This window comes from Ahaetulla prasina, chromosome 15, assembly GCF_028640845.1.
Source record: "Ahaetulla prasina isolate Xishuangbanna chromosome 15, ASM2864084v1, whole genome shotgun sequence".
Classification (NCBI taxonomy): domain Eukaryota; kingdom Metazoa; phylum Chordata; class Lepidosauria; order Squamata; family Colubridae; genus Ahaetulla; species Ahaetulla prasina.
In genome coordinates this window covers 4,731,120-4,758,861 of record NC_080553.1, presented here as the reverse complement: position 1 = coordinate 4,758,861, position 27,742 = coordinate 4,731,120, and the positions used below count along the sequence as shown (strand labels likewise).

Genomic DNA, 27,742 nt, shown 5'->3' with positions numbered 1-27,742 from the left:
AGACATTGCCAGTGGATTTCTCTTCTTGTTGCTCAGGAGGTGTTTGCCCTCCATCTTCCATTTTTCTTGAAGCCCCCAGAAAACCTCCAATACCAAATTATTATTTTTTTCCAAATCAGGGCCATCTGCCTCGTTGCAGACCTCTCATTACTGAAGCAAAATGAAGAGGGAGAAAGCTTTGCATCCTGGACAATACTTTTTTTGCCTCCCCCTGTTGTCTTGCCACATGCATCTTTATCCTTTCAGCATACAAGCTCATGTTGGTGAATATTCATTCATAATCCCACTCCTACCTCCAGACCGTAGGGATGGGTACAAGCCCACTCTTGTAATAGTGGGCATCTCACATTAATTGGGTGTAATCTATCACACCAAAGAGGGAAACACGAAGAGGTTCCATTTTCCACAGTGCTGAGCTGGAGAGACCGATGGCTAATGAGATGCTGGTAGTAAATATTGAGCAGTCATAGGTAAGGCAAGCACGCCTGATTTTTAACCTTGCAAAGCAAGGGTACAATCCCTCCTGCAGAACAGAAGCGGTGCAAACATCTGGGCTTTTCCTACTACCTGCCAAGAACTGTCATCCTTAAATCATGAAAGGAAGAGTTTTCTACTTGGATCAAACCAAAGACCCATCAATACAGCTCCCTGGATTCTTCAGCGGCCGGTAAAGTACCTTCAGGATGATCCCGAGAATGGCTAATACTATTCTCTTCTTCCATGATGGCTCTCCATTTTCAAGATCCCACCTCTGAATCTAGAGTTTTGGACCATCCATCAACTTTCTGCACTGAAGCTTCTTATCTGTTTTTTTAAAAAGCAAGTGAATTTGGAATTGTGGGGCCATCACCCAAAAGGTGCCGTGGCCTCAAAGGTTTCCAGGTTAAACTTCAGATGAAAGGTCTCACCTGGAAGAGCGGGTGAGGAACTTGGGTGAAAATAGGGATTGCTGGGGAAGGGAGAATTTAAGAAAAGAGAAAAGAAGGAAGGAAGAAAAGAAGGGAGGGAGGGAGGGAGGGAGAAGGAAGGATGGGAGGAAAGGAAGGGAGGGAGGAAAGGTGGGAGGGAGGGAGGAAGAAGGAAAGATGGGAGGAAAGGAAGGGAGGGAGGGAGAAAGAGAAGAAGAGGGAGGGAGGAGGGAGGAAGAAGGGAGAGGGAGGGAGGAAGGAGGGGACGAGGGAGGGAGGGAAAAGGAAGGAGGGGAGGAAAGGGAGGGAGGGAGGTTGGAAGGGAGGAAGAAATAGAGGAAGAGGGCGGGAGGGAGGGAAGAAGGAAGGAAGGAAAGAAGGGAGGGTGGAAGGGAGGGAGAAGAAAGGATGGGAGGGAAGGGAGGGAGAGAGGGAAGGAGGGAGAACGAAGGATGGGAGGAAAATAAGGAAGGGAGGAAAGGAAGGAGGGAGGGAGAAGGAAGGATGGGAGGAAAGAAAGGGAGGGTGGAAGGGAGGGAGGGAAGGAGGGAGGGAGAAGGAAGGATGGGAGGAAAGGAAGGGAGGGAGGAGGAGGAAGAAGGAAGGAAGATGGGGAGGGAGGGAGAAGGAAGGATGAGAGGAAAATAAGGGAGGAGGGAGGAAGGAGGAGAGAGGAAGGGAGGAGGAAGGAAAGAAGGAAGGAAGATGGGAGGGAGAAGGATGGGAGGAAAGGGAGGGTGGAAGAGAGGGAGGAGGGAGGAAGGAAGGAGGAGGGAGGAAAGGAAGGATGGGAGGAAGAAGGAAGGTGGAAGAGGAAGAAATAGAAGAAGAGGGAGGAAGAAGGAAGGAAGGAGGAAGAAGGAAGGAATAGAGGAAGAGGAGGAGGAAAGGAAGGAAGGAAGAAAAGAAGGAGGAGGAAGAAATAGAAGAAGAGGGAGGAAGGAGAAAAGGAGGGAGGGAGAAGGAAGGAGGGAGGAAAGGAAGGAGGGAGGAAGAAATAGAGGAAGAGGGAGGAAGGAGAAAAGGAGGGAGGGAGAAGGAAGGAGGAGGAAGAAGGAGGGAGGAAGAAATAGAGGAAGAGGGAGGAAGGAGGAAGAAGGAAGGAAGGAATAGAGGAAGAGGGAGGGAGAAGAATGGAGGGAGGAAGAAGGGAGGGAGGAAGGAAGGAAGGAAGGGAGAATGGGAGGAAAGGGAGGGAGGAACAAATAGAGGAAGAGGGAGGGAGGGAAGATGGAAGGGAGGGAGGGAGAAAAAGGAAGGAAGGAAGGAAGGAAGGAAGGAAGGAAGGAAGGAAGGAAGGAAGGAAGGAAGGAAGGAAGGAAGGAAGGAAAGAGGGAAGGGTTGTTGTTTTTCCAGAAAGTGAAGAAAAGAGGCCCCACCTTCCTTTTCCCCCACCCAACCAAAGCCTGTTCTTCCCTCCACCTCCTGATAGAGTTTAGATCCATGGCAAGAGGACAAATCACCCTGTGAGATCCAAGGCCCATGATTCATGTAGTTTTACACCACCCTCCCTGCCAGCGGACACCAAAGAGACAAGTCCCCCTACAGCATCTCATAAAAGATGACTTTAGTTCCCCCCCCTCCCCTCCCCCCAGGAAAGCCATTTGCATTTTTATCGCTTCCGTTTCGCCTCATCCTGTATGCATGCGGCATTATATATTTATAACCGCTGAACGGTTCCAGCCAAGGAGAGTTTGCAAACCGTGTCTGCATGTTCATTAACATTACAAATATTTGACTATTATTCCGTACACCCGAGCCTGTTCACCGTAGAGAATCCTAATGGGTCTTGTGTAACTTGGAATGTTCCCAGCAGGGATAGCATTCCACCCCACCTTTTTTTTTCCTTTTTTTCTTTTCTTTTCTGCTTTCTCTGTTCTCCCTGAGTCAACATATTAATTTCCCAGATTTTATTTTAAATATGTAAGCACCCAAGCGTTAACGACACAAGATACCAGTTTGATTCACCTCCTTCTGACACGATTTGTGGGGGATGGGGGGGGGAACACGAGACCCTGGGTGTATTTTTCATTGCAAAATTTACAGACAAGGAGATCGATGGCATCCCGGCTTCTAGTTCTCATTAACTCAGCAATCTATGGTCTTGCCCTAGAGAGAGACTTGGCCTTTGGTGTAGAAATATTTTTCAAGCGAAGTAACTCAATGGGACATATATTTGAGGAGTGCGTCTTATGTGAAGGTCATCCCCTGGCCTTTGAGGCTGAAATGGGATTATGTCATCTGGTGGCTTGGAATTCCCGAAGGTTTTCTGCATGGTATGCGCTTGGAGGATGAAGTGAAAGATGGAAAGAAGGAAAGGAGGTGAAGGAAAGGAGGAGGGGAGGAGGGAGAGGGGAGGGAAGGGGAGGAGAGTGGGGGGGGAGAAGGAGAAGGAGGAAAAGAAAGAGGAAGAGGAGGGAGGAGGAGGAGGGGGAAGAAGAAGAAGAAGAAGAAGAAGAAGAAGAAGAAGAAGAAGAAGAAGAAGAAGAAGAAGAAGAAGAAGAAGAAGAAGAACAACAACAACAACAACAACAACAACAACAACAACAACAACAAGTAAATCATTTGTGTCTACAGAACGGGCAGCCTTCTCAATGCCCTTCTTGGGATGTGGGTCATTTAGTTGGGTTGGCTATTTTTGTTGACCTGGCCATTTTCTTGGCCAGGCCCAAAGGCCAAGGGTTCAAATGTACTGATTTATTCCTATGCATAGGAATCGTCTCAACGAAAGGTTTGCACGGTAAACCAGAGAAGGTTAAATGGTATTCAAGGAGGGTTGCACCTTGTCCTCTTGTGACTGCGTAAGGACACTAAGCTGACTCCTCGTTGGACTCCTCTCCCGATTCTGCCACTCTCTCTCCTGCATCCCCAAGGCCTAGTAGGACAAAGCCAGGGGGAGACATCAGATGTGGAATCAGCTTGGAGCAGTGAGAGTGAGTGCCAAAAAGGGAGTGCACGCACGGATGCCTCGGCTGCAGCCCAGGGCGCATGCGTGTACCTGAAAATGAACTTCCGGTTTCAGCTACTGAATTTCCGGTTTCAGCCAGCTACTCTTCCATGCGCTCATGACAATCAGCTGGCTGGCATGCATGTTCATGCAGGAAAATGGAAGACCAGCTTTTCTAGTTTCCAGCACTGCTGCATGCAAAAAAGCCAGCTGATGGTCGCACACACATGTGTGCCAGAAACCCGGACTAGGAACGGGCGACGCCGCACATGCCAGGTGACATGGCTTTGTGTGCCACTTCGGGCACGCATGCCTTAGGTTCGCCATCATGGGCTTAGAATCTCTATGCCAGGGGTGTCGAACTCAACACATGCAGGCCACATTCTTATATCTGCTTATATCTGGCCTGCGGAGCTGCCTTGGGAACAGCAAAGTACTGGCCCGCGATGCCTCTGCCAGCAAAAATGAAGCTCAGAGGAAGGCCACACTCCCAAGCTCTCTTTTCGCTGGCAGAAGGTTGCAATGGGCTGTCCCAGCCAAAAAGGAGCTCATGAGGGCCATGTGCACTCCCCCCCCCCGAACTCCATTTTTGTGAGCAGACAGTTGCAGGAGGCCGTCCCAGTTGAAAACGGAGCTCACAAGGGCCATGCGCCCCCACGCCCAAGCTCTGTTTTTGCTGGCAGAGGGTTACAGGAGACTGTCCCAGTCGAAAATGGAGCTCGGGAGCCCGTTTTCGCTGCAGAGCGCTCAGGCCACCAAAGGCACCCCCAACACGAGTGACATCAAGCTGCCCACGTTCCCCCTGCCCCCCTCCCGCCAGGTCAAACACAACCCCAATGCGGCCCTCCATGAAATTGAGTTTGACATCCCTGCTCTACATAGTCACAAGAAGACGAGGCCCAATTTCTCCCTTGAAATGCCATCGAACCTTATCTAGTTTCACCTGGGAGCAGACTCTTAGCTGAGGAGATTTCCTAAGCTTGGTGGTTTGACCAATCCATCAATCAGTCAGTTTGAAGCCTTGTCATTTGGACCTTGGTTCTTTGCGGTCGATAGGAAGCTTGGTGTTGAAACGAAAAGCCATACATTTCGATCCTTATCTGTGGGCCCCGACATCCAGACTGCACAATGCAGTTGCGTGGCTGTCAGGCCTGGAAGCCATCTTTTTTTCATTGGATCTTCAGGCCTGCCACATTTGCTACTGTGGGAAACTGGGAGGGGGGATTGCATGGAGCCAGGGTGATATATAGTCATAGTAACATTCCTTTCTCAGAGAGTCAAGGACATCTTGCCCTGCAGCTGGAGAGTTGGATTTGAGAGCCATCTCCAGTTGGGACGATGCTTGGATTGGACCATCTGATGGACATGTGGGTGTTGGGCTGGGACTTGAACTTTCTTTTGGGTGGGGAAAACCCAGAAACTTTCAGATTCGGGTTTCCCCAGATGTGCCAATATGACATCTCTAATAAAATGGAACTTTGAGGAAACTCAAGCCTCAGAGTTTTCTTTCATTGGGGGTGTTATTTGGAACCTGACATTAACCTGAATCTCTTTTAAAATTCAACCAGCTCCCCAAATACCGGGGTGCTGTCCAGGGTCCTGAGCCCCAAACGTCAATCCAAAACAGGCGACGTGAAGACTCAGGGAAGATGGAGGAAGACAAGAAAACCACGGAGGGAACTATGGGGACTGGCTCGGAGACTCCAGTCGAGACCATCTACTCCCCTTCTCAAGCCGTGGTGGAAGTGGAAGAAGCTGCAGAAAGAGAACGCCAGAAAGTGGCTGCAGGATGCAAAGATGCCCAAAATCAATTCTGAGCAAGTGATGGGAAGGGAGGGGAGAGAGGGAGAGGGAGATTCTCATTGCTACCCCATGCAGCAAAATCTGGGGAGGGTGGAAAGACGTTATATGGTTTTTTTTGGAAAGTTTTTTTTTTCCGGTAAAGAAAGCAACCCGAACAGCAAAAGGAGCAGAAGAATTCCATGTGAATCCTTGGTTGCGCTGAGAAGTGACATCTGTCAATACAATCTGGCGTGAAGCTTGCCATTCCCTGGGAAATGGTTCTACGTCTTTTACAGATCTTGTGGCTGCTTCGTTTCCGATTCTTTTTTTTTTATTACTAGTAAAAAAAAAAAAAAAACCCACCGTTCTCCTACATCCTGGGAGCAAGGCAGGTTCAAGCAAGTTGATCAGCAAGGCTTATCTGCATTGGTTATATTTCAGAGATATAGATATATTCTCAGCTTCCAAAAGAAGTACATGCCCAATCATGCATTACTTCGGGAGGGGAAAGTTTACCAAAACAAGGAAATCATTTTGCAACTTTCAACATTTGAAGCTTCTGTACCAAAAGACACATAACAAGGAGGAGGAGGGAGGGACGGAAGGAGGGAGGAGGGAGGGAGGGAGGAAGAGAAAGAGAAAAGAAAAAAGGAAGGAAGGAAGGAAAGAAGGAAAAGAGAGAAGGAGGAAAGAAAGAAAGAAAGAAAGAAAGAAAGAAAGAAAGAAAGAAAGAAAGAAAGAAAGAAAGAAAGAAAGAAAGAAAGCTCCCTAAGTAACAGCAACAATTTCGCTTTCTACCTATTCAACATCTGAAACGTATTTATTATTCGGGATTTCTTCCATGTCTTTTTTGCAAGCTGCATTTTTGCATTCTTTCATTTCGCTAAAAAAAAAACCCTTTGGTGAGATATTTCTGCCTAAAAACCCTGATGAGAAACAAAGTTAAGGACCTATTCAAAAGACAGACTTTTGCACTGTAGAGAAACAGATACAAGGGGGGAAACTATGCCCTATTTTGATTTATAAATCCATGTTACTCAGTATGGAATATATCATACCCCACTTACAAGCCAACGCGATTAAAAACAATCAGTTATATTTGGGGAAGCAAGAGAGAAACCCTAAGTCTCCCAAGGCAAGGCACATCTATCTGACCAAAAGACAAGAGAAATTTTATACATAAAATACCCCCTGGGTCTTTAGAGACATTACTAATGGACTGAAAACAAATCAGTAGAACAAGTAAAAAAACTTGCACGCATTTGATGCTGGAGCTACAATGATATTTATTTCCCTCCATGTAATTCGGTGCTAGATGTAGAAACTCCGAGTCAAATAAATTAATCCTGATCAAGTTAATACTGAAAAGCCTCAGGAGAGATGCTGGCTTACTCACTCTTTTTTTGTGCAGCCAATTTAAAGACTTTGGACAAATCTCAATAATTAGAGCAAGATTTTACTGGTCAAAAATTGAGTGTTACGCAGTCACTTTGGTATCACTGGTTTTTACTGATGGTGTCTCAAAGGAGCTTTTTTTCCAAAAGGCCACTGGACTTTCTTTGGGTTTTTTTGTTTTTGAAGGCATTTTGCTTCTCATGCAAGAAGCTTCATCGGTTTGGGAGATTCTGAAATTTCCTAGATGAAAGGGAACTGGAGACTAAAACATACGATGAATGGTTGCAGGAACTGGGCCTGGCTAGTCTGGTGAAGAGAAGGACCAGGGGAGACAGGATAGCATCTTCCAATATTTGAGGGGCTGCCACAGAGAGGTAGGGGGTCAAGCTCTTTTCCAAAGCACCTGAAGTGCCAGAGAAGGAATAATGGATGGAAACTGACCAAGAAGAGATTCAATCTGGAAATAAGGATTAATTTTCTAACAGTGAGAACAATCAACAAATGGAACAGTTTGCCTTCAGAAGTTGTGGGAGCTTCATCACTTGAGACTTTCAAGAAGATTGGACTGCCATTTGTCAAAAATGGTGTAGGGTCTCCTGCTTGAGCGGGGGGTTGGACTAGATGACCCATGAGGTCCCTTCCAACTCTGTTAATCTGTTGAGAAGTGAAACGTCTTCAAATAAAAACAAAAGTCCAGTTGCCTCTTGAAAAAGCACCTTGGAAACAACCATGACTTGGATGATTGAGAATTTCCAGAGACAAATTGACGGCCTCCTAACCCAAAATCTACTCATCGTGAGTAAGTTAGGCACGTTTTCATTAACAAAAAGGAGGAAATAATTGAAGATCAAGAAAAAGGAAATGCTGGATACAAAACTGAAAAGGAAGACCATCTAAAAAGACAGACGGGCAAATTAAAAGCGCCATCGTGTTAAAAAAAAAAAGGCTACGTTTTATAGACGTTCTAATGAGGGACCTCATCTTCAAAATTACCAAGGAAACACAAGCAAGTTTTTCAATGAAGCCATTAAAATGGGGTCACAATCATTAAAGGATGCTGACTTAATCAAGTACATCTTTTTTTATTATTATTAGGAGATCTCTATTTTGTGAAGATGAATGGCGGATTGTGTTAATCAAGTAGCTATCAAGTAACCCGGTTTTATTCTGATGGTTTTTGATAAAGCCGAGTTCTGTTTCTACAGGTTTGGTTGCAGGACTTCAGTGACAACCATTCCATTGGATTTTTCAGAAGGCAAAGGTCATTAGGAGTAAAGGTTGTCCTCGGCTTACGACCACAATTGAGCCAAAAAATTTCTGTTGCTGAGAGAGACAGTTAAGTGAGTCTTGCCCCATTTTATGACCTCACTTGCCATAGTTGTTCAATGAATCACAGCAGTTGTTAAGTTAGTAACCTGGTTGATAAGTGAATCTGGCTTTCCCGTTGACTTGGCTTGTCAGAAGGTCGCAAAAGGGGACCATGTGACCCTGGGACACTGCAACTGTCATTAAGTACATGCCAGTTGCCAGGCATCTGAATTTTGATCACATGACCATGGAAATGTGAAAAACAGTCATAAGCAGGGGTGGGCTTCAAAAATTTTAGCAAGGGGGCCTAGTCCACTTCACGCACCATAGCGGTGGGGTGGGGGGGCGTTTTTGCCCTCCCCAGGCCCCGCAGATTTTCCTTGAGCCTCTGGAAAGGCGAAGACGGCCTCCCCAGGCTCCGGAGGCCCTCTGGAGGCCAGAAATGGGCCCGTTTCTGGTCTTCCCAAACTTCCGGAAGGCCTGTTTTTTGCCTTCACCAAGCTCCACTCACACCCTGCACTTAACCTGCATCCAAATGCATTGCGTGGGGACTCCTGGGAGAGAAGGGGTCGGGTGGGCGGGGCCAGCCAGAAATGGGATTTGGGGGTTCTCTGAACTGCACAGAATCTTAGCTAGGGGTTCTCCTGAACCCCTGCGAAGCCACGGCAGCTCACCCCTGGCCATAAGTCACTTTTTATAACTTCAAACAGACACTAAATGAACTGTTGTGAGTTGGGGGGTACCTGTACCTCTAAGGGGTACTTAGAACTACCTGTACTTCTAACCCAGAAATGGCTCCTGCTCACCCCTGTAGAGCCCAAGTTTATATCTCACGTTTTGCCAATGAGTTTCAAAAGAAAGTTAATATTTGAACAAGCTTTCAAATTAATAGCTACAACAGGTTACTTCTTGTTTCTATAAATCTGGAATTCCAGGGCAGACATGGAGCTGAACACTTTGGTGTAGCATTCAGGGAAAACAGGAGGCCAACAACATGGTTTTGGTTATCATGGCTGATTTGATTCACCCCAAAAATGACCAAATCCACCAATGACATTTGATTCTGTCAGTCAATTTCTAAAGCACATACTTCTAAGACTTACTTTAGGGTAAACTGATCTGCTAGAGAGCCACTGGTGAGAGAGATGTGAAACATGACAAGATCGCCTTCCTTGACTGGGCCAAGGGGCAAGCAGAGGAGAAGGTTATTGTCAAGCTTCAGGGATGACTTCTTGAGCTTGTCCGGAGTCGGATAAAGAATAACACTGCCGACTCTTTCCATCGAGGCCACAGGCCCTTGGGCCTCACCCTGGCCTCCTGGACGAAGAAAGCTCTCCAGATCTGGATCTCCTGAAGGACAATCTTCTTCCGCTGCTGCGTACATCCAACAGAAAAGCTCCACGGCGATCCCTTCCCAGGAGTCCTCCATCTCTTGGTACTCTGAAGACAATGGTGTCAATGGAGTGGACAACTCTGAGTTGAACCAAGCCGGTGGGAACTCCAGTTCTGCCACACATAACCCCAGATGACCTTTCAACCGACAGTTGCCAACAACTACTCTGTCCTCCCGGGAAGCCACCAACTGTACACATGGTAAGATCTCAGCTGGGTCATGCTCTTCCCAATCTTTGCCAGCCACATAAAACAAAACCTGGACTTTGGGCCTGCTGGAATACACTGAGCTGTCCAGAATGCGGGATTGTAACTTCCAATGAAAAGTGAACCGGTCAGGGAAACCGAACAGAGGCGAGGTCGGCCACAGGTGCGGAGGCATCATCTGCTCCACAGCGAAAGGGCCATAAGTCACATTTAAGACAGGCAAGCGGGTGGTTTTGTAAACCAGGAATGGCTCCGTGCGGGATTGCAAGCTGGCATTTCTCACGATCTCTTGGTTGGTCTCTTTGAGGAAAAAGGATACCTCGGTGTTGGAGAGGTGGTAATTCACAGGGAGATAGACCGGTGAGCTCGCAAATCTTTGCAGGCTGTCGACAGTCCCACCTCGGCTCTCCACCACTGCAAGTAAAAGGGAGAGGAGAGAGAAAGGTAACTAAGGAGTAGCTTTTGCCTTACCCTTCAGACCGTTCCCACTCAAAAAGAAGACAACCAATAACCTAAGCAAAGGGTATCAAAGTCGATGTCAGCTCACAAAGCATCCCTGGTCTGCTCTCGAGATGCCATTAGCAAGGGGGATGGGAAACTGATGAAATGGCACAACAGCCAAAGACAGATGCACATTCCAGACTTATCTCTCTCAAGGCTGTATCCCAGGGTTACCCACAGTGGCTGGAGGGGAGTGACCTCTACAACCCGCAAAATTGCTCCATTGGAGAATGTGATTGATGGCACACCCTGGGAGGGGGAAGGGGGGGAAAGGGTCATGATTGGGGCCTAAATTATGTAGGGTCAGAGCTGGTTTCACTTGGGAACATGCTGACATGGAGCTCCTAATAAATAACTAGATTTCTTTTGAAGCTTGGCTCAAGGCTCATGATTTAATTAGGTCATCAGTCGGAACCCTGACACTCAATTTCTTGTAAAAAGTTTTATTTTCATTTTCCAACAACCTATTCAATATACAGTCTCTTATTCAACATTAGTCATTAACTTTCATTTGTTACTTATTCGGACCTGCCCAGCTACCACTTCCTTCCTTTTTTTTTTTTTTATTCAAAAAGTTTTACAGAAAATTTTTCCCCTCCTTTCCCCCCACCTCCCCTCCCCCCTCCCTTCACAACCCCTCCCCGACTTCCCGGAACGAGCACAAGATATAGTTAAAAATAAAACAAACATATGCTAAAAAAATTTTCGTCCCAACTTAATTATACCTCTACAATCATCAATTCCTAACTTCCCCCAAAAACAAACAAAAATAATACATCATAATCATTCAAAAACAATCTGATAACTCTTAGTCTGATATCTACTTTGAATATAGTCAATCCATTTTTTCCATTCCTTTAAGTATCTTTCTTGCGTATTGTCTTTCAAAAAGGCTGATATCTTCGCCATCTCAGCCAAATTGGCAACTTTCAATATCCATTCTTCTATTGTAGGTAGCTCTTTTTTCTTCCAGTATTGTCCTATTAGTAATCTTGCTGCTGTTATTAGATTTAAAATCAATTTAGTCTCAATTACTGTACAGTCCGTAATAATTCCCAACAAAAAAAATTGCGGCAGGAACTTTATCTTCTTTTTCAAAACATTTTGTAAAATCCACCAAATTTTTATCCAAAAGGCCTTTATATCCTTACAAGTCCACCAAATATGAAAATATGTAGCATCATCACAATTGCATCTCCAACATTTTGCTTGCATATCTGGGTACATACACGATAATTTCTTAGGATCTAAGTGCCATCTATAAAACATTTTATAAAAATTTTCCCTCAGATTCTGTGCTCATGAATTTAACATTTCTAACCCAAATTTTTTCCCAAGTTTCCAATAATATTGGCTCCTGAAAATTTTGTGCCCACTTTATCATACAGTCCTTTACCAAGTCCCTTTCAGAATCTATTTCAAGTAACACATTATACAATCTCTTTATATGCTCCTGAGACTGATTTCTAATTTGCTTTACCAAATTTCCCTTGTTCTGCTCTATACCAATTTTCTGATCTTCCTTCCATCTAGCACGTAGTTGCTCATATTGAAACCAAGTATAATTTTTCCCTTCTTCTTTTAGTACGTGCAGAGATTTTAATTGCAAATTACCTCTTTCAGTATACAAAAGATCTTTATATGTAATCATTTCCTGATTCTGTTCTATATTTATATTCTCTATTGTATGTCTAGGACTTGCCCATATAGGAACCTTACAATTTAGTTTGTAAGAGTATTTTTTCCAAACACGCAGAAGAGCAGATCTTAACACATGATTTTTAAAGGCCTTATCCACTTTTTTGTCATAAATTAAATATGCATGCCATCTATATAGTCCTTCCTTAACAAACCTTTCCTCCTCCCTTCTCTACTTTCTTCTACTTTCTTCATCCTTCCTCTCCTTCGCTTTTCTACATCCTGTCCTCCTTCCCTACTCTTCTCTTCCACCCTTTCTAACCCTCTCTCTTTCCCCTTTCTTCTTCCTCTCCTTTCCCCCTTTTCTACCTCTCTCTTTCCTACCTACTTTCTTCCTTCACTCTCTCCTCTCCCTTTCCATTCCCTTCTGCAATGGCAGCTGAGCAGCCCCGATTTCATTTCAAATTATTTCTATTTCTTAATTACATATCTTCAATCATTCCTTTACATTGATCCTTCATCTCCCCTCTCCCCCTCCCTCCCCCCTCCCACCCCCCAAGACTTCCCAGAACAAAGTACAGGGTATAAAATTAACAGTCATAAATTAAAATATAACATAAGTCAAATCCATAGTCACTCCTCTCTCTAAGACCTTAACTCCCCTTCAGAAACAAAAAAGTACATTCTTCTTCCAGTCGATTATATATCAGTCCATTCCACTCCTAAAATCTTCCGAATCTTCCAATTAAATTAGTATTTCCAGTTCATCAATAAAATACATAGTTTTTAATATCCAATCTTCATTAACACCAAATATATATCAATTCATTCCACTCCTGAAGTCTTCAGAATCTTATCGTTTTTAATATCCAATCTTCATCGATCAAGACCAAAACGATATTCCATCTTCCAGTATTCATCAGAAATTCTTCTATAATATACCTTTCTTCCTTAAACAGTGTCCCAAATATAATTCATATTTCCAGCTTAAATTTTTATCCAGTCTCCAAAAATAAACAATATTCTATCTTCTCATATCTTTAATATCACTCACATAAACCAAATAACATTGCTAATATTAATATTTCTTCAATTTACCTTACATCTGTCAAATAACATTATTAAAATTATAACTTATATCCAAAATATATCAATTATAACAATTAAATTCTACTTAACCAAATACCAACATTACATCCATAAATTTTTCTATCTATCCTCCAAAGGTTATACAATATTCCATCTTCCCATTCCTTTATACCTCACATATATCAAATAGTAACACCTTATACCCAAAATAAGTCAGTTGTAAAAATTAAACCCTATATATATATATATATATTAAAAAAAGGGGGGGGCTGCATCAGGGTTGTGTTTGACCTGGGGGGGGAGCGTGGCCAGGGGGGGCATGGTCAGCTCGACATCACTCATGTCGGTGGCACTTATGGTGGCCTGACCATTCTTCCAGTGAAAACGGGCTCTCAAGTTCTGTTTTGGCCGCGACAGACTCCTGCAATCATCTGCCAGTGAAAACGGAGCTTTGGAGGGCCGCACGCAACTCCCCCCAAGCTCCATTTTTGCTGGCAGAGGCACTGCAGGCTGGTCCTTCACTGTTTCCTGGGCAGCCCCGCAGGCCAGATCTAAGAACCCTGTGGGCCGGATGAGGTCCCCAGGCCTCAAGTTTGACACCCCTGACCTAAGCTAAAAGTTGACTGGGGCTTTCTGACAATATGGGACCTATGGTTCAAATCTGTCCCCCAGCTCATTATTTGCTACCATTCGAACCAGATTAACATCCAAGAAGCTGGATGTCATTCTGGAAGGGACCTTGGGGGTCTTCCAGTCTAACCCTTCCTCAAGCAGGAGACCCTCTACCATTTCAGACAAATATTTGTCCAATCTCTTCTTCAAAATCTCCAGTGTTGGAACATCCATGACTTCTGGAGGCAAGTCATTCCACTGATTAATTGGTCTAACTGACAGGAAATGTCTCCTTATTTCCAGTTTGCTTCTCTCCTTCATTAATTTCCATCTACTGCTTCTTGTCTTGCCTTCTGGTGCTTTGGAAAATAAGTTGATCCCCCCACCTTCTTTGTGGCAGCCCCATAGATATTGGAACACTGGTATCATGCCACTCCTAATCATTTTTTTCATTATATTAGACTGGGTGTCAGCAACCTGCTCTAGAGAGCTGAGAGAGAAAGATGAGAGAGAGAGAGAAAGAGAGAGAGAGAGAGAAGAGAAATGAGATGAGAGGAAAGAAGGGAGGGAAGGAGAGGGAGAGGGAGAGGGAGAAAGAGAGAGATGGAGAAAGAGAGAAATGGGAGAGAGGGAGAGAAAGAGAGGTGGGAGGGAGGGAGAGGGAGATAGAGAGAGAGGGAGAAAGAGAGAGATGGGAGAGAGGGAGAGATGGGAGGGGGAGAGAGAGAGAGATACCTTTGAGTATTCCATCGCTGACTGTGGGGGGGGGGCGAATCGTTGGCCCCCAAGGAATTGGTGCGCAACTTAGGCGTTCTCCTGGATGTATGGCTGTCTTTAGAAGATCATTTGACGGCCATCGCCAGGGGAGCTTTTTATCAGGTACACCTGATTCGCCAGTTGCGTCCCTTCCTGGACCGGGACTCTCTATGCACAGTCACTCATGCCCTCGTTACCTCCCGCCTGTATTACTGCAATGCTCTCTACATGGGGCTCCCCTTGAAGAGCACCAGGAGGCTCCAACTGGTGCAAAATGCAGCTGCGCGGGGGATAGAAGGAGCATCTCGTAGCTCCCATATAACACCTCTCCTGCGCAGACTGCATTGGTTGCAGGTGGTCTTCCGGGTGCAATTCAAGATTTTGGTCATCACCTTTAAAGCGCTCCGTGGCACGGGACCGGGATATTTACGGGACCGCCTACTACCACCAGTTGCCTCCCATCAACCTGTGCGCTCTCACAGGGAGGGCCTCTTTAGGGTGCCGTCAGCCAAACAATGCCAGCTGGCGGCCCCCAGGGGAAGAGTGTTCTCTGTGGGGGCTCCTGCCCTGTGGAATGAATTACCCGTGGGACTAAGCCTACTCCCTGATCTCCGGACCTTTAAGCACGAGCTTAAGACTTTTTTCTTTCATCAAGCAGGGCTGGCCTAATGAGAAATTTTAATTGAGGGTTTTTTAGCGGGGTTTTAGCGGGGCTATTTTATTTTATAATTTTTATCTTCCCATTTTAAATTTTCGGCTCATGGAATTAGATTTTTAAATATATATTGTATTTTAATTCTTTTGTACATTTGTTTTATCTTCGGAGAAGAGCGGTATAGAAATTTAAACAATAAATAAATAAATAAATAAATAAATAAATAAATAAATAAATAAATAAATAAATAAATAAATAAATAAATAAATAAATAAATAAATTTCCCATAGAAAAGAAAACACCTGGAGCCACATAATCTGGGTAGGCGTGGCTGGGGGAGGGTCATGTGACTGGGTGGAAGTGAGGAAGGTCAAGTTGGCCACGCCCACCCAGATTTTGTGGCTGCCAGTATTTTGTTTTCTGCGGGAAATGGGTCCAAACGGCTCTTTGAGTATTTAAGGTTGCAGACCCCTGAATTAGACCTTCAAAATGCCTTGCAGTAAAAGATCTCCATGGCTAACCACCACCATCCCAAATGCTCTGCCCTTTCCCACAAAAACCAGTCATGTAAAAATACCATTAACAAATATCCATCCATCACGGATAGCCCATCAGTCACCATGAGAATTGTCAGCTTCTCAAATCAGTCAGGTTACCAGTAAGTTGGACAAATCTAGTGAGGGAGAATTTTAGGTATCAAAACTAAAACCTCTGACCCCTAAGACGCTTTCCCAGGGAAACTAACTTTGGATGGGAAAGTAGAGATGTAAGACCTCACACCTTCCCAAAATAAGAAAAAAATAACGCAGATGCTGGTGGTAGCTAATATAAGAAAGGGAGATTCAGAAGTTGAAGGCCAAACCGGTTGGAGAAAGACATCAACTGGCCTTTTTGTCTACCCATTGAGTCCTTTCATCTGGGATAGGCAGATGTGGATTTTTGATGGTCTTCTATTAATATGATTATTATTTTTTTGATGATTAATTGGCCTGTTTATTGTCAGTTGCCCACCTAAAAGTTGCCCACCTGGTTCGGTTCTGCAACCCAACAAGAAAGACACAGAGGATAACTAGAACTGCAGAAAAAATAATTGCTACCAACCTGCCTTCCATTGAGGACCTGTATACTGCACGAATCAAGAAGAGGGCTGTGAAAATATTTACAGACCCCTCGCATCCTGGACATAAACTGTTTCAACTCCTACCCTCAAAACACCGCTATAGAGCACTGCACACCAGAACAACTAGACACAAGAACAGGTTTTTCCCGAAGGTCATCACTCTGCTAAACAAATAATTCCATCAACACTGTCAGACTATTTACTAAATCTGCACTACTATTAATCTTCTCATAGTTCCCATCACCAATCTCTTTCCACTTATGACTGTATGACTGTAACTTGTTGCTGGCAATCCTTATGATTTATATTGATATATTGACCATCAATTGTGTTGTAAATGTTGTACCTTGATGAATGTATCTTTTCTTTTATGTACACTGAGAGCATATGCACCAAGACAAATTCCTTGTGTGTCCAATCACACTTGGCCAATAAAATAAAAAAAAATCTATTCTAAAAGCTACTTCTCCTTTCTAGATATTGCTCCTATCTACTGAGGCAGCCATCCTCAAAAAGATCTGCTGGAATGAACAAATTTTCCAGGATGGTGCTGAGAAATAAACTCTTTGGAACAAACTCCTTTTGTTACAGATTGTAAGCAGCAGCTCAGGAGAACCTCTAGCTAAGATTCTATGCAGTTCGGAGAACCCCCAAATCCCACTCCTGGCTGGCCCCGCCCAACCGCCCTGCCCTCCCCTCCCAGGAGTCCCCCACGCAGCCGGTTTGGATGCAAGTAAGTGGAGGATGCACACGGAGGTTTGGGGATGGCAAAAAACTTCAACCAGAAGTTCGGGAATGACGAAAATTGGCCCGTTTCTGGTTTCCAGAGGGCCTCCAGAGCCTGAAGAGGCCATTTTCGTCCTCCCAAAGGCTTGAGGGACGCCTCAGGAGCCTGGGGAGGGCAAACACACACACACATACACCGGCCATGGTGCAGGCGGCCGACTAGGCCATGCCCACCATGGCCATGCCCACCCAGCAACCGGGCAGAGAACCCCTTGCTAAAAATTTTGAAGTCCACCTCTGGTTGTAAGGTCCCTTAACTGCAGAGCAAGGGAGTGATAGTCCCATGGACAGTCTTTGATGAGTAATTATGACAAGAATTAGGGCTTCCGGTTCAAATTTTTGATACCTGGAACCCCAGCCTTCCTTTATTGGTGAGTTCACTAAAATATGTAGCCTTTCTGAAGTTTTTGAATCTCTTTTTCCTAGAAGGTTTAGCAAGACTAACAGTGGGCCTCAGAAGCCTGTAACAGGATCTCCAAGGTGCTAATTGTTTACGTTGAAAGAGAGATTCCCTTTTCTTTCCCAAGCTCACAAGTTTGTTCTAATTTTGAGGGACAAACAGAAGGAATTTTTCAAGAGGTCCAAGAATAAATAGGCTTTTTAAAGAAGCTTCCCTCTGGAGTTTGAGCGTGGCTGACTCAGGAATTCTGGGAATTGAAGTCCACCAGCCATAAAGGGGTCATCGTTCTCCATCCCCTGCTCTAAAGTGATCAAATCAACACCAATAGACGGGAAAAAAATTTTTGATGTTATCCTGACAATAATAATCTTGGCATGTGTTGTGGTTAGGGGCCTCACCGAGGGGAAGATCCAAACCCAGGATTCTCTGCTCCAATAAACCACTATAAACCCACATTTTAATGAGCCATATGGTAAGATGGCATCTCCATTCCTAAATGTCTATTAAACCCATATTAACATCACTGGCACCATGACATAATACAACAAATGACACACTTTGCATTGCTACTACCAGGGTTTTAATTACTCCAATAATGCAAACTGTGACATTTGGGCCCCAACGCCTTGACCCACATGGCATAAAGTGACGCAAATGGCATAAATTGATATAAATAACAAAAAGCATCCAGACAGACTTCATCGGTTAAATGAGGGCAGCTTTCCAATGGAAGATTTGTCCATTGTATAACAAGCCCCCTAAACTGATGTCCAGCAACTAAGAGTTCTCTGTATTTGCGGGGGGGAGGGGGGGGGAATAGCACATGGCAAATTCAGGCACAGAAATCACATTAACAATTCATTGCTATTTATAGAGGCCATTGGTAAGACATGACATTCTGAACTGCTGAATCTCAAATCGAAGTAGATTTCACCAACTCAAGCCAAGACTGCTTCTTGGGAAAAACTTTAAACAAGGGATGAAACATGGGAAACGAACAAGGAAGGATATTCAGATTAACAGAGTTGGAAGGGACCTTATAGGTCATCTAGTCCAACCCCCACCCAAGTATGAGACTCTGCACCATTTCTAACAGATGGCAGTCCAGTCTCTTCTTGAAAGCTTCCAGTGAAGAAACTCCCACAACTTCTGAAGGCAACTTCTGCTCCATCAGTTGATGGTTCTCACTGTCAGAAAATTTCTCCTATTTCCAGGTTGACTCTCTTCATTATCAGTTTCCATCCATTATTCCTTGTCTGGCCTTTGGTTGCTTTGGAAAATAGCTTGACCCCTTCCTGTCTGTGGCAGCCCCTCAACTATTGGAACATGGACAGCATTTGTTTTAGAAGAAAACATCAACTCCAACAAGCACATAAATACTTGTGAATGACTAAATAACTAAATTCTATTAGCCAGGAGAAAAGGTTCACTTAAACATTGGGTAAAACTCTAATCTGTTATGGGGTGATTTGGGCGAGATCAACTTTGTTATTTGCTAGATAGAACCTCTAAATTCAATCCCTGGACCAAAGCTTACATGTGAGACTCGGGCACACTCTGTGTGTGGATGACTGAACAAGCACACTTGCAAATTTGGGTTTCAACAATGCCCGTAAATCCTTTGCAAAAACCTACTCCTCATTGTCGCCACTTACAAGTTTTCTTTTTCGGCAAGGAATCTGGGATAAAATAATTGTTTTTTTCCAAGTCATGGCTGTTTTTAAGTTACTGAGGTTCAGAAATCTATCTGCGGATGGATTGCACTTGGAAGCACACAGACACACAGACAGACAGACAGACAGACAGAGACAAACAAACACACCACCAATGGCTTAACAGAGCCATCACATGTTCCGCTGGGTCAGCAAAGCCCAGCTAAGCTTGCTAAATAAGTAATACCCATTAATCGTAGAAACAAATCTCTTCCTAAATCCACCAAAAGAGAAAACGTCACCATCGCTGTCTCGTTTAGCAATTGGCTCCATCTTCGTAATTGCTATGTTAATGAGTTCCTTGAGACAGTCCCACACTACATGGGAAAACGCCAGTAAATTGCAAAGGGGAAACAATTTGAAATATTCACCTTGACAGCTCTTGAGGCCTTGGTTGGGACATTAGCCAAGTACCTGGTAGCAGCGGTAGAGACCTATTTCCAGAAAGAAGAAATAGATCTCATCCTAATTTCTTTGGCCAATATATATCTATATCTGAATCTATATTCAGATAGATAGATGATAGATAGATAGATAGATAGATAGATAGATAGATAGATAGATAGATAGATAGATAGATAGATAGATAGATAGATAGATAGATGATAAACAGAGAGAGAGAGAGATTATACACACACACACACAATCAATATACAGAGAGAGAGAGAGAGAGAGAGGGAGGGAGGGAGGGAGGGAGAGATCTCCCCAGTTTGGTCTAATGGTTAAGGCACCAGGTTTAAAAGCAGGAAAAAGCAAGTTCTAGCCCCACCTTAGGACTGAAAGCCAGCTTGGGGACTTTGGGCCAATCACCAGAGGATTATGAGTTCTAGTTCCGCCTCAGCCATGCAAATCAGCTAGATGACTGAGTCAATCTGAGGAGATGGTGAAAAGGAATCCCACCCTACGAATAAAAGCCAGCTGGGTGACTTTGGGCCAATCCCCAGGAGACAGTGAGTTCTACTTCCACCTTAGGCCAGAAAGCCGGCTGGGTGACTTTGGGCCAGTCCATCTCTCTCTCTCAGCCCAACCTGCAACCTGCAAAGGTGACTTTGCATCACCTGCAAAGTCATGGAATCAATCATCAACCAATCCATTACCTCACACTTAGAAACTAACAACCTGCTCTCCAATAAACAATTTGGTTTCAGGAAAAAATTATCATGCAACTTACAACTTCTTCACTGTAAAAACATATGGACTTCAAATCTTGATCAAGGCAAAACAATAGATACAATCTACATAGACTTCTGCAAAGCTTTTGACTCAGTAGTACACGATAAACTTCTCCTAAAACTAAAATCCTACGGCATTTCAGGACCCCTTCACAAATGAATATCTGCTTTTCTGTCTAACAGACAACAAATAGTCAAAATTGGCAATGCTCTATCAAATCCTGTTCCTGTCAAGAGTGGCGTTCCTCAAGGCAGCGTCCTTGGACCAACACTCTTCATACTATATATTAATGATCTTTGTGACCATATCGCAAATAATTGTGTTCTCTTTGCTGACGATGTCAAACTATTTAACACCACAGACAATGCATCTATCATCCAAAAAGACCTTGATCATCTAACCACTTGGTCTAAAACTTGGCAACTCCAAATCTCAACCAGCAAATGCTCAGTCTTACATATTGGAAAAAAGAACCCAAACACTAAGTACATACTTGGTGGACATTACCTTACAGAGGACCCCCACCCCATTAAAGACCTTGGAGTTTTCATGTCAAATGATCTAAGTGCCAAAGCCCACTGCAACTACATAGCAAAAAAGGCTCTAAGAGTTGTAAACCTAATCTTACGTAGCTTCTTTTCCAAAAACACTACACTACTAACCAGAGCATATAAAACATTTGCTAGACCAATTCTAGAATACAGCTCGCCTGTTTGGAACCCTCACCACATCTCTGACATCAATACAATTGAACGAGTCCAGAAATATTTTACAAGAAGAGTTCTCCACTCCTCTGAAAACAACAAAATACCTTATCCCACCAGACTTGAAATCCTAGGCTTAGAAAACTTGGAACTCCATCGCCTTCGACAAGACCTAAGTTTAACTCATAGAATCATCTATTGTAATGTCCTTCCTGTCAAAGACTACTTCAGCTTTAATTGCAATAATACAAGGGCAACCAATAGATTTAATGTTAACCGCTTTAATCTAGATTGCAGAAAATATGACTTCTGTAACAGAATCATCAGTGCTTGGAATACTTTACCTGACTCTGTGGTCTCTTCCCATAATCCTAAAAGCTTTAACCAAAAACTTTCTACTATTGACCTCACCCCATTCCTAAGAGGACCATAAGGGGCGTGCATAAGCGCACAAACGTGCCTACCGTTCCTGTCCTATTGTTTTTCTTTTCTTCTTCCTATATATATATTGATGCTTATACCTCCTAATATTTACTCATATATATGTTTATATACTATATAATCTTTTTTATATGATGTTGTGACAAAATAAATAAATAAATAAACCTGCCTCCTCACAGGGCTGTTGTTGTGGGGGGAAATAGGAAGAGGAAGGTGTTGTTGGAGATGTTCAGTTATTTGTGAAAAATAATAAAGGTGGGATACAAAAATGTACATATTAACAGTCCCTAATATTATTATTATTATTATTATACTTTTTTTTCTTTTTATTATTCAGGTATTTTGTGTTCTGGTTTTGCAGTCATCTCCAAAAGGGATGATGCTAGCGAGTCCCACAATACCACGAGTCAAGTAAATGATGTACAATTTTTTGTCACTTATACAGTGAGCCATAAACCCCCAGTGACAGCTTGAGGTTCCGTCCCAGAATTTGCCTGCAACTAAATGCGATCTCTGAATATAGCAGCATTTTATGAGGCCCTAGGAAACTTTTTAAGGATGCCATCCATCATCCCTGGGGAGACAACCCTTCTCCCTTCCACTTCCAATTTGGAGCACGTCTGCATGAATCTCCGTGGGAAAAAAAGTAGTGGAAAATTAGATGTGGGCAGAGCCGTTGGAAAGCATGATGAAATGTTCATTAAATCACCTGTTATGCTAACAATGGTAGTGCTGAATGATGAAGATGAAGGGCCATCCGTCAAGCCCATGATAAAGCAGTCGGAAAGAAGCTCCCGTGGGAGAAACATGGAGCAACTTTGTTTAACGCTGAGAAGGACACTTTGGGCGTAAATGCAGGGAGCAGAGATGCTCTGTTCTCAAGCCAAGGGGGTGGGCAACCATAAATGAATTTCATTCTGAAGCTTCACCCTCAGCCTCTCCTTCTTAAATGAACTTGCTGGGCCAAGTAGCAATAGCAATAGCCCTTAGACTTATATACTGCTTCACCGTGCTTTTACAGCCCCTCTCTAAGCAGTTTACAGAGTCAGCCTCTTGCCCCCAACAATCTGGGTCCTCATTTTACCCACCTCAGAAGGATGGAAGGCTGAGTCAACCTTGAGTCAGTCAGGATTGAATTGCTGGCAGTGGGCAGAGTTTGCCTCCAATATTGCATTCTAACAACAGGACACCATGGATGGATGGATGGATGGATGGATGGATGGATGGATGGATGGATGGAAGGAAGGAAGGAAGGAAGGAAGGAAGGAAGGAAGGAAGGAAGGAAGGAAGGAAGGAAGGAAGGAAGGAGTAAAGGAATAACAATAGCCATAGCATTTATATACCGCTTCACAGTGCTTTTATAGCCCCACTCTAAGCAATTTCCAGAATCAGTCTATTGCCCCCAACAATCTGGGTCCTCATTTGACCCACCTCGGAAGGATGGAAGGCTGAGTCAGCCTTGAGCCTGGTGAGATTTGTACTGCCAAATTGCAGTCAGCTGGCAGTCAGCAGAAGTATCCTGCAGTACTGCACTCTAACCACTGCATCACTGCGGCTCAAGTATCTGCTCTATTCTAGAGCAGGGGACTCCAAACCTGGCAATTCTAAGTCTTGTGGATTTCAACTCCCAGAATTCCTCAGCCAGCATGCATGGAGAATTCAGTTGGTAGCCAAGCTGTGACTGAGTCATCAAGCAACTTCTGTACATTAATGGTGTACAGCAACTAGCTAATAACTCTTGACTCCTATGGGGGATAGCCTACCCTTCTTTTCCTTCCCACAATCTCAACACCCAGACAAGGATCATCTAGAGCAGGGGTGTCAAACTCAAGGCCCGCAGGCCAGATTGGGCCTGTGGACTGCTTAGATCTGGCCCATGGGGCCACCCTGGAAACAGTGAAAGACTGCCCCGCGGTGCCTCTGCCATTGAAAATGGAGCTCAGGAGGGGAGCATGGCCCTCGTGTTCGGCTGTGATGGCCTCCTGCAGCCCTCTGCCAGCAAAAATGAAGCTTGAGGAGGCTGCACATGGCCTGCTCAAGCTCTGTTTTTGGCCACACAGCTTCCCCAAGCTCAGTTTTCACTGGCAAAGGGTTGCTGGAAGCCATTGCAGCTGGAAACATAGCCCATGAGGGATGCATGTGGCCTCTCCAAGCTCCGTTTTCGCTAGCAGAGGGCTGCAGGAGGCAGTCACAGCTGAAAACAGGGCCTCAGTGAGTGATGTCAAGCTGGCCATGCCCACCCTGGCCACACCCCCACCCCAGCCCCTCTGAGGTCAAATACAGCCCTGATGCGGCCCTCAATGAAATCAATTTTGACACCCCTGGTCTAGAGGTGTGGATCTCCCTGCTACTTCTGAAAAATGCTATTTCTCACAATGTGTCAGGCAGGCACAAAGAATTAGGATTCAGGACCAACTGTTAGGTTGCAGCACAGAAATTTATTCAAGACTCCAGTCAACTAAACTTCAACAATAAGGTGGTGCCGGATAAAAGTCAACCAAGTTCAAGAAGGGTTGGACTTGGATTCTTTGTGGGAACACGATGATGCTAAGCTAATGATTCACTTAAGTCTGCCCTCTAGCTCTGCTTGCTCTTGCCAAACACAATGCAGATTAGCATTTTTGTAGAGCTGAGCACTGAAACAAAATCCGTAACTCAATGAGCAGTCCAAACTCCTTTCAATCGTTTTAGAATGAATCTTCGATTAATCAAGAAATACTTTTTAAGGGGTGTATTATTTCAATTTTTTTTCCTGGTGGAGAGTTACACATTTAGCTGAGTGGTAAGATGGCTGGGGATGCGGTGGCTCAGTGGCTAAGATGCTGAGCTTGTTGGTCAGAAAAGTTAGCAGTTCAGCGGTTTGAATCCCGAATGCCGTATAACTGGGTGAGCTCCCGTTACAACCTAGCAGTTCGAAAGCACATAAAAAAATGCAAATAGAAAAATAGGGACCAGCTTTGGTGGGAAGGGAACAGCATTCCATGCACCTTTGGCGTTGAGTCATGCCGGCCACATGACCATGGAGACATCTTTGGACAATGCTGGCTCTTCGGCTTTGAAACAGAGATGAGCACCACCCCCTAGAGTCGGGAATGACTAGCACATATGTGTGAGGGAAACTTTTACCTTTACCTTTAAGATGGCTGGATTTTGCAGGATAAAATCCAAGGATCTACCCCTATCTATTCCAATAGGAAGTTGCGAGGATCAATAAAAAAATGAAAAAAAATGAAATGAAAACCAGCAAGTGATCCACGGAAGATAGATAAGGGAGAAGGAACCGAACCACCTAAAAAAATAGTGCTGTTTAATGGCAGATCATTAAAACAAAATAGATACCAAGGCAGAGGGAAGAAAGAATTATAGCTCGGGGCTGCACAAGACAGGATATCGGGGTCTGAATGAACAAAGAGACAGGGATGAATTGAACAGACTGGTCTAGCAAGCCAATTTTAAGCTTTTGTTGTAAGGGGGGGGAAAACAGAGGATTTCTTCCTGCTAAGTCAGTGTTTTGAACTTGCATAACAGCAGGCAGGAAATTGTTGATCACAATTGATCACCGTTAATGACATTTAGCAGAGCCTGAAGTGGTTATGAATTCAAAGGCTGAATTAATGGAACGACGGACATGATTTAAACTACACGGCCCATCCTGCTAACTGAATTAAGGACTGCGCTTGTGTTAGTTATGTAGGACACTGTGGGACAAGGGTGTCAAACTCAAGGCCCAGGGGGCCGGATCCAGCCCACAGGGTACTTAGGTCTGGCCCGGGGGCTGCCCTGGAAACAGTGAAGGACTGGCCCACAGCGACTGCCAGGGAAAACAGAGCTCGGCAAGGCTCTGCCGAGCTCCATTTTCGCTGACGGAGGGTTGCAGGAGGCTGTCGCAGCCAGAAACGGAACTCATAAGGGTCACACATGGCCCTGCAAAGCTCCATTTTTACTGGCAGAGGGTTGCAGGAGGGCATCGCAGCCAAAACGGAGCTCAGGAGCCCATTTTTGCTGGCAGAGTGCTCAGGCCACAACAGGCACCCCCAACACAAGTGACGTCAAGCTGGCCACTCGCCATGCTCCCCCTCTTCTCCCCCCACGATCAAACACAACCCTGATGCAGCCCTCAGTGAAACCAAGTTTGACCTCCCTGCTGTAGGGGAAAGACACGCAGAGCCTAGGATGGAGTCAAGAGAGAAATCAGATGGGAGTCATTATATTCCCACCAGTGATCTAAATCCAAGCCTTCCCGAATTCTGTTGACTCTTATCTAGCACCAGTTTAATGCTGATCCTTAGTTGGCCAGATTTTTGTGTATAGGCATGAGCAATAAATCTGCTTAACTAATCCTTCACCTCTGACACTCACAGAGTAAGGATCAAAGGGTCTATCCTATTCACATATCCTCAGTGGCTAATACATTAGGCAGCAGTGTCTGAGGTTAATTCTGTTTTCTTTGCGATACTATCCTACCCTATCAATGAATCAATAAGATCCATGTTGTGGAACAATCAATCATTGGGATGAGAGAGAGACAGAGAGAAAGAGAATATTGAGGGGTATTTTAATTTTAATATTTTAATATTCAGATTATTTGAAATGAGTTGTGTTTTTTCCCCAATGTGTTGCTTTAAATATATTTCTACAGGCCTCTCTGAGCCACTTAGAGAGTGGGTGGCATATAAATACATTACAGAAAATGAATACAAGAATAAAATCTAACATTTATTCCACATACAACAACATCTCGCATCCCTCACAAGATATAAGATGATAATGAAGACACAATATCATTTTTCTTCAGACATGACAACAAAGGTGCTGCCTCAAAATTATAATTTTTTTGAAGCTGCTGATAAATAATGCAACCCGTATGAGATTACGATGAAGCTTTTAAAATAATGATAATGCCCACCAACTTGGAGAGATTAATTCAAAAGCTTCTTTTGGTCATATTCTTTCCTGATTGAGCTACTTTCACAGGGGGGAAAAAACTAACACACACACAAACACACACACAAGAAAGAAACGGGAGGATTCCAATTAAAAATGCAGAATAGTTGACCAATTTCTGTGATGTTTTGTATTTCTCAACACAGATGTCATCGAGACCATAAGACTGACAGCTACGGAAGCAAAGACTTTATGCAAGCTGAGCATTCTCTCTCTGTCTCGAGATAACAATGCCAAGCAAGTCCTTTTATCAGAATCAGTCTTCAGTTAACAGATACTGATCTAAGCAGCTAAGGTTGAAAGCATGACGTGCCAGTGCTTCCTCCCCACCCCCCCCACCCCAAAAAAGTCAGCCTCTGATAAAAATTACAAATCACTGGTTACAACATGCCAACTCTAGGGTATCCGTCAGAAGTTCTCAAAAGCGCCAGGCATTTGACAAGATAAACTGGAATCTCAGGAACGATAACAGCACCAAGGACAGAGGCCTTTCAGCACCAGGGACAGCGACACAACAATAGGCCCATATACTGACAGAGAGGTGTAGGCTGCCTTCAAGCACAGGTTAATGATGGCTTACCATTCAAGGAAATAGCCCCCATCTCATTTCTACTGGTAGCATTGGTCCACAAAAGCTTCTGCGATAAGAAAACAAAAAGATCTTTCCGCAACAGAGGGAGAAAAATCATAATAGCATTTTCATAGGATCGTGTGGTTCAGTGGCTAAGCTTGTCGATCGAAAGGTCGGCAGTTCAGTGATTCGAATCCCTAGCACCACGTAATGGGGTGAGCTCCTGTTACTTGTCCCAGCTTCTGCCAACCTAGCAGTTCGAAAGCACATAAAAAATGCAAGTAGAAAACTAGGGACCGCCTTTGGTGGGAAGGTAACAGTGTTCCGTGTGCCTTTGGCATTGAGTCATGCCAGCCATATGACCATGGAGACCTCACCGGACAGTGCTGACTCTTCGGCTTTGAAACAGAGATGAGCACTGCCCCCTAGAGTCGGAAAAGATTAGCACATATGTGCAAGGGGAACCTTTACCTTTAGGATCGTGTTCTTCAGACAGAAGCCTGATAGCCATCCGTCAGAGATGTTCTAGTTAGATCCTGTGCCCAAAAGCAGGTGGACGAGGAACACAGCGATTCTAATCCACCCAATTGGATCAATTTATGGATCAAGCCCCTGTGAGAACTCAAAACACAGGCTAACACAGAAATCTGTAGCATTCCAAGTAATGCACCCATGGAAAGCAGAACTCTGAGGCAGGGAAT

The 27,742-nt window shown here is 44.3% G+C and overlaps 1 protein-coding gene across 1 annotated transcript in view; it reads right to left on the bottom strand.

The window, feature by feature from the left end:
• Positions 1-27,742, bottom strand: part of TMEM132B (transmembrane protein 132B) — a 252,044-nt gene that overhangs the window by 183,174 nt on the left and 41,128 nt on the right. Inside the window, exon 2 of the mRNA XM_058158473.1 lies at positions 9,444-10,353. Coding sequence (XP_058014456.1) covers positions 9,444-10,353 — 910 coding nt within the window. The remainder of the gene's footprint in view (positions 1-9,443; positions 10,354-27,742) is intronic.